General features: G+C 50.9%; 1 protein-coding gene across 1 annotated transcript in view; it reads left to right on the forward strand.

Moving 5' to 3' along the window:
* The first annotated feature begins 509 nt into the window (after positions 1-509).
* The window catches only part of LURAP1 (leucine rich adaptor protein 1), a 19846-nt gene continuing 13218 nt past the window's right edge, over positions 510-7137 (forward strand). The window contains exon 1 of the mRNA XM_003801415.2: positions 510-793. Within this exon, the coding sequence (XP_003801463.1) occupies positions 596-793 (198 nt within the window). The 5' untranslated portion in view covers positions 510-595. The remainder of the gene's footprint in view (positions 794-7137) is intronic.

Genomic DNA, 7137 nt, shown 5'->3' on the forward strand with positions numbered 1-7137 from the left:
AAAAAAAAAAAAGAAGAATTTTGCTTGTAAGCCCAAGCAAGATCAAGCCATGTGGACCTCTTCAGCTTCACCTCTCATTGCTCCTCCCAGCCTGGATTTTAGCCTCGTGGGGGCGGGTAGCTAAGTTCCAGCCTTCGTTGTAGAGACCCAGTTCATCTGTTCATCTGCTCCAGGAAGCCTCCCAGACCCTCTGCAGCTCTCTGGTACCGCTATTCTTAAACTCCCACACCCCTGATTGACTGAAGCTGCCTAGTCTTCATTCAGCAAACTACTGGGCGCCCACCGTGTGCCCGGCTGGAGTCATTGCCAGGGTGGGGCGAAGAGCTGAACTCTCCCCAGTGTTCCTTCAGGTTCAAATCCAAGATTGCCCAGTCTCACGCCTCCCAGGGCCAGAAGTTGTGTGCGCAGCTTTGGAATATATATCTGTCCACGGTGCTGCGTGGCTTTTCTGAGTGTTACGGCGCCCTCCTCCCGCCCCCGCACCGCGCGGGCGGGGACCCACCGGTTCCGCTTCGCATTAGCCCCGGAGAAAGGAGGACCCCGGGAGCGGGACCCAGGCGTCCGGTCGCCCAGCCCTGTTCAGGCTTGGGCCCGCATGGAGGCAACAGTGGAGTCTCAGACGCCTGACCTGCGAGACGTGGAGGGCAAGGTGGGCAGGAAGACCCCCGAAGGGCTGCTCCGCGGGCTGCGCGGCGAGTGGGAGCCAGGAACCTCCGGCGCCCTGCTGCTCCCCGGAGCGCCTAGCTCGGGCCACGGCCTGGGGGACAAGATCATGGCGCTGAGGATGGAGCTGGTGAGTGTGGACTCTGCGGGCCGGGGGGATGAGTCCTCAGCGTAGGGCCAGAGGGCACGAATTCACGCTCCCGGAGTTAGGCTGGAGAGGAGGGAGTTAAAACTCTCCACCTAACTCCTCAGGATCCCTCCCAATAAATCTGTAAATCCTAGGGTGGAGGTGACGTCAAATTAATTGCCTCTCAAGGGTGAGTGGGGTGTTGATGGGTCCTGGGGACTTGAAATGGGAGGCACAGTCTCTTGGAAGTTTTTCCTGACAAATTATTGGGAGCAGGGAGGTGGCGGCTGGGAAGTACCTAGAGCCTAACAGCTTAAATCCCACCCAGATGGGGCCATCTCTTCCACCTCCCACCCCAGTCCCTGTTGTGAGACAACCGGTTCTTTTCTCCTCCTGCCAACGGGGAAAGAGTTTGGTTCCTGTAAGGCTATAGTGCTCTTCTGCACAGAAGAGATTTGGGTAAAGGGCATATATGTGCTGAAAATTGCCAAGACCTGGAGCACCAAAAACATCTAGTGTTCTTCAGTATCTCTCCAGCCCCACCTAAAATTATTTGAAAGTTCCTAGACCCATAGCAGAGAGAATAGTAGCAGCAACATCGGTGTTTGTGCCTTCACCTCCCTGCCAGCCTCCCAGGTAAACTGCATATTTGGATCTCATCTGTACCTTCTTGGGGAGAAGAAGAAATAGCAACCTCCCTCTTACGTTGTTGTTACTGGTCTAGATTCAGAGCCAAAAGGGCAGCTGGGGCCTCAGCAGGCTCCCCAGGGCCCTGATGCCAGTGAAGGGTGTGATTTAGACCTGCTACCACTTTGCAGCCAGTTCTGGGGAACTGAGGAATTGCCAGCTACTCCTGGCCCCAAACCAGGAGCTCACAGTGAATATGTCAGCCAATAAGTCTTCCTGGAGCCCCACTGTGTGCCCAGCTCTGTGCCAGGCTGATCTGTAAGGGAGCAGAGGGAAAAAGCCATGGGGGCTCCCAGAACAGCCAGAGCTCTGACCTTCTGAGATGAGGGAATGGGAGGAAAGTCTGATGGGTGGAGCACTCAGGGAAGGCTTCCTGGGGGAAGGACTTGCATGCCAAGTGTGTACTTAGCCTTGAAGGTGAGTGCCAGATTTCTCCAGAGCAGGGCTGTGGCTGTACCCACCTAAGGGAAAAGGAGAGCTTCATTATGCAAACTGTAGGTCAAGGCCTACTAGAAAGAGCCTATTTAGACTGTTTTGCTTTGAAAACATTGACCGGGCTCGGCGCCTGTGGCTCAACCGGCTAAGGCGCCAGCCATGTACACCTAAGGTGGCGGGTTCGAATCCCCAGCCCGGACCCGCCAAACAACGACGGCTGCAACCAAAAAATAGCCGGGCGTTGTGGCGGGCGCCTGTGGTCCCAGCTACTTGGGAGGTGGAGGCAGGAGACTCGCTTGAGCCCAGGAGTTGGAGGTTGCTGTGAGCTGTAATGCCACAGCACTCTACCCAGGGGGACAGCTTGAGGCTCTGTCTCAAAAAAAAAAAAAAAAAAGAAAACGTTGACCGAATGCATGTGCCAGGCATCATTCTGAGCACTTTACATGGCATTCTTTGCATCTTCATGGCAACCCTATTAGGTAAATGATGTTTTTATAGATGAAGAGATTGAGTCACCTAGAGGTTAAATAACTGCCCAAGGTCATGCAAAAAGTAAAAACCAGACCAGTATTCAGCTGTAATCCTAGCACTTTGGGAGGACTGGATAAGGAGGATCGCTAGAGGCCAGGAGTTCAAGACCAGCCTGGGCAATATAGCAAGACCTTGTCTTGGCTCGGTGCCCGTAGCATAGTGGCTATGGCGTCAGCTGCATACACCGAAGTTGGTAGGTTCAAACCTGGCCCAGGCCAGCTAAACAACAATGACAACTGCAACAAAAAATAGCCGGGCGTTGTGGTGGGTGCCTGTAGTCCCACCTACTGGGGAGGCTGAGGCAAGAGAATCACTTAAGTCCCAGAGGTTGAGGCTGCTGTGAACTGTGACATCACAGCATTCTACTAAGGGTGACATAGTGAGGGTCTTAAAAAAAAAGGGGTGGTGGTGCCTGTGGCTCAGTGAGTAGGACACCAGCCCCATATACCAAGGGTGGTGGGTTCGAACCCTGCCCCGGCCAAACTACAACAACAAAAAAATAGCTGGGTGTTGTAGCGGGCACCTGTAGTCCCAGCTACTCAGGAGGCTGAGGCAAGAGAATCACCTAAACCCAAGAGCTGGAGGTTGCTGTGAGCTGTGACGCCACAGCACTCTACCAAGAGCGACAGAGTGAGACTCTCTGTCAAAAAAAAAAAAAAAAACTTGTCTCCACAAAAATATAAGTAAAAAATAGAGTCAAGATTTGAACCCTGATTATCTGATTATACTTTTTATCTTTACTAGTGATAACTGCTTTGTGCCAGCCCCTTTAAACACATTGTATGTCTACAGAATGAGAAAGGGGATCATTATTTCCCCTATCTCGAAGGTGAAACACATCACAAGTCTTCAGAAACTTGCCTGAACTTACACACAGAGTCAGTGGAGGAGTCACACCTAGTCTCACTGGCTGCCTTTTTTGCCTTGGTGGAAACTACCTATCTATAAACTTTAGGGAGTACATTTGACTTCTGATTTTGTCTGTATTGTTGACCCAGCTGGCCTAGGAGTTGAGGCTGCCTGTGAAGGGCACAAGAGAGAGAGCCTTCTGGGACCAGAACAAGCAGTGGACTCCATTCCTTTCTCCTCTTCAACCAGGATGTCATTAATATCTTCTTTCCCACTGGTCTGTACCCAGGAAGAACAGAGGGTGGGTGGGGGGTTTCCCTTGGAGCCTCTAGAGGCAGGACTGGCCCAAGCCCTCTAAGGACTATCCTTCAGTTGTCCCTTTCCCAGCTCTTCTTGCAGGGTAGGGGCATGACTGCCTGTAAGGCCAAGGTCAGTCCTGCCCTTAGGCCTCTTTTCTCCTGCTTTCTCCCACCCCCATTCAAACATTGAGGGAACAAGCCAGACTGGAATCTGTAGGAAGAGGAAACAATGGCACCCTCCCCTCCATAGCTCTCCTACTCAAAGAACTATTGACAACCCACCTCCACAGAGCAGTTTGAGACAAAGCTTTAGACAAGGAAGGGGAAGGCATGGGTTCAGGTCCTAACTCTGCTTCTAAAACGGAAGTATGGTCTTTTGTATGGTCTTGAGCAAAACCCTGTCTCTCTCCTGGCCTCAGTTTTTCTTCCATATGGTGAGGGGAGTGTAGGGAGGTAGGATTGTGAAACAGATGATCTATCTGGAAGAACCTTTCAGTGACAAAATTCTGACATTCCACCAACCAGAGAGTGGGATCTCTAGCCTTTTACCCCAGGGGCTGGTTTAGATTGAGCAAGAGGGAGCCCTACAGGCACCCCAGGGTTGGGTAGAGAACCTGATAAGTAGATGTTAAGGGCAGAAGTAGGAAGCTTCAATCCCCCCTGGGAAGAGAATTGGGTTGGAGTAGCCTCTGAGACTGCATCTCTCCTCTCTCCTGAGCTGTGAATCCTTTACTCTGTTTCTAAGAGATGATGTGAGATGAGTGTTTCTTTTTCTGGCAAGAAAGCCTTGCTTTTTCTATTCTGGGGAACAGCGCTGTCACAGCTAGGGAATCCCACTGACACAGGATTATAGAATCTGGTCTTCAGATTCATCTCCCAGCAACACAGTATAGCCCACCTCCCTAAACCCCGAGGACCACTAGAGGGACCAAGGATAGTAAAGGCAAAAGAATCACAGACCTGGTGTGACCCACTCAACCCTAGGCTAAGCACCAGAAATGAATTGGGCAGGACCTCCTCAGGGAGCTTGCTCACAGTCTGGTGAGGGAGGGAGGGCTGGAGAAAGACTAACAATTCTAGTACAGCATGGTAAGTGCTGTTGGAACCCAGGAAGGGCCTCCCGGAAGAGTCTTGACCATAGAGTGATACGGCTGGATTTGTGCCTGGGAAAGGCCACTCAGATTGGAGAGAGGCACAGAACCTCTGCTTGGAATACTTTTCTCCAGCTCTTTGTCTAAGGCTAAGACCTACTTTACCTTCAAGTCTCAGCTCATGTTTCTTATCCTAGGAGGCATTTCCTGACCTCTCCAGTTGGGTTATGGCCCTCTAGGTACCTAGAGCCTTCTGTGCAATAGTTGTTTTCCCCAGTATTTGCCACACTGAGTATAAAGACCTTGCTTCATTGTCTTGTCTTATCCACTAGACTGTGAAGCCTCTGAAGGTGAGAAAATGGTGCCCTTTCTTCCTTCATTTAACACAGTGCCACACCTGTAAGAAAGAGACACTCAATAAGTATTTGTCCTATGACTGAATGAATTCCGTCTTTTTTGTTGTTGTTGTTGTTGTTTATTTTTTATTTTTATTTATTTATTTATTTATTTATTTATTTTTGGAGACAGTGCCTCAAGCTGTCCCCCTGGGCAGAGTGCCGTGGCATTACAGCTCACAGCAACCTCCAACTCCTGGGCTCAAGCGAGTCTCCTGCCTCCGCCTCCCAAGTAGCTGGGACCACAGGCGCCCGCCACAACGCCCGGCTGTTTTTTGGTTGTAGCCATCATTGTTGTTTGGCGGGCCCGGGCTGGGGATTCGAACCCGCCACCTTAGGTGTACGTGGCTGGCGCCTTAGCCGGTTGAGCTATAGGCACCGAGCCTTTTATTTTTATTTATTTATTTTTTTGAGACAGAGTTTCACTTTGTTGTCCTCAGTATAGTGCCATGGTGTCATAGCTCATAGCAACCTCAAAGTCTTGGGCATAAGAAATTCTCTTGCCTCAGCCTCCCAAGTAGCTGGGACTACAGATGCCCCCCACAGTGCCTGGCTATTTTTTAAAGATGGGGTCTCCCTCTTACTCAGGCTGGTCTCAAACCCGTGAGCTTAGGCAATCCACCCGCCCTGGCCTCCCAGTGTGTTAGGATTACAGGTGTGAGCCACTGTGCCTGGCCCTGTTGTCATTTTTTTTTGTTTTTTGTTTTTTTTAACAGTTTTTGGCTGGGGCTGGGTTTGATCCCACCACCTCAGGCATATGGGGCCAGCACCCTACTCCTTTGAGCCACAGGTGCTGCCCCCTATTGTCTTTCTTTTTTGTGTGTGTGTGTGTGAGACAGAGCCTCAAGCTGTCCCCCTGGGTAGAGTGCGATGGCATCACAGCTCACAGCAACCTCCAACTCCTGGGTTCAAGTGATTCTCCTGCCTCTGCCTCCCAAGTAGCTGGGACTACAGGTACCCACCACAACACCCAGCTATTTTTTGGTTGCAGCCGTCATTGTTGTTTGGCAGGCCCTGGCTGGATTTGAACTGGCAGCTCTGGTGTATGTGGCTGGTGCCTTAGCTGCTTGACCCACAGGTGCCGAGCCTGTTGTTGTTGTTGTTGTTGTTGTTGTTGTTGTTGTTTTGAGATAGAGCCTCAAGCTATCCCCCTGGGTAGAGTACTGTGGCTTCACAGCTCACAGCAACCTCCAACTCCTGGGCTCAAGCGAGTCTCCTGCCTCAGCCTCCCAAGTAGCTGGGATCACAGGTGCCCGCCACAACGCCCGGCTATTTTTTGATTGCAGCCATCATTGTTGTTTGGCGGGTCTGGGCTGGATTGGAACCCACCATCTTAGGTGTATGTGGCTGGCGCCTTAGCCACTTGAGCCACAGGTGCCGAGCCCCTGTTTTGTTTTTTAGACAGTCTTACTCTGTCACCATGGGTAGCTAGGACTACAGGTGCATGCCATGACACCCAGCTAATTTTTCTATTTTTATTTTTTATTTTATTACTCTTTTTTTAGATAATCTCACTCTGTTGCCCCCAGGCTAGAGTGCTGTAGTATCAGCCTAGCTCACAGCAAACTCAAACTATGGGCTGAAGCAATCCACTTGGCACAGCCTCCCAAGTAACTAGGACTATAGTCACCTACCACAATGCCTGTCTAATTTTTCTGTTTTTAGTAGATGCAGGGGTCTCGAACTCCTGAGCTCAAACAATCCACCTGCCTTGGCTTATAGGGATAAACCACCACACCTGGTCTTGATTATATTTTGAGGCGCAGGGAAGAATTCCTGGAGGTGGTAGCATTTGTGCTGGGCCTTGAAAAATGAATAGTCGGTGGAATTTCCAGTTCAAGATGGCAGATTGAACATATGCATTTACTTTCATTTTCTCCTGAAACTCCATTTAAAAATCCAGTAGAGGCTCGGTGCCTGTGGCTCAAGTGGCTAAGGTGGTGGATTCGAATCCAGCCCAGGCCCGCCAAAACAACAATGATGGCTGCAACCAAAAAATGGCCAGGTGCTGTGGCGGGCACCTGTGGTCCCAGCTACTTGGGAGGCTGAGGCAGGAGACT

Source organism: Otolemur garnettii, unplaced genomic scaffold (assembly GCF_000181295.1).
Source record: "Otolemur garnettii isolate 467f Iridium unplaced genomic scaffold, OtoGar3 scaffold00210, whole genome shotgun sequence".
Taxonomy (NCBI): Eukaryota; Metazoa; Chordata; class Mammalia; order Primates; family Galagidae; genus Otolemur; species Otolemur garnettii.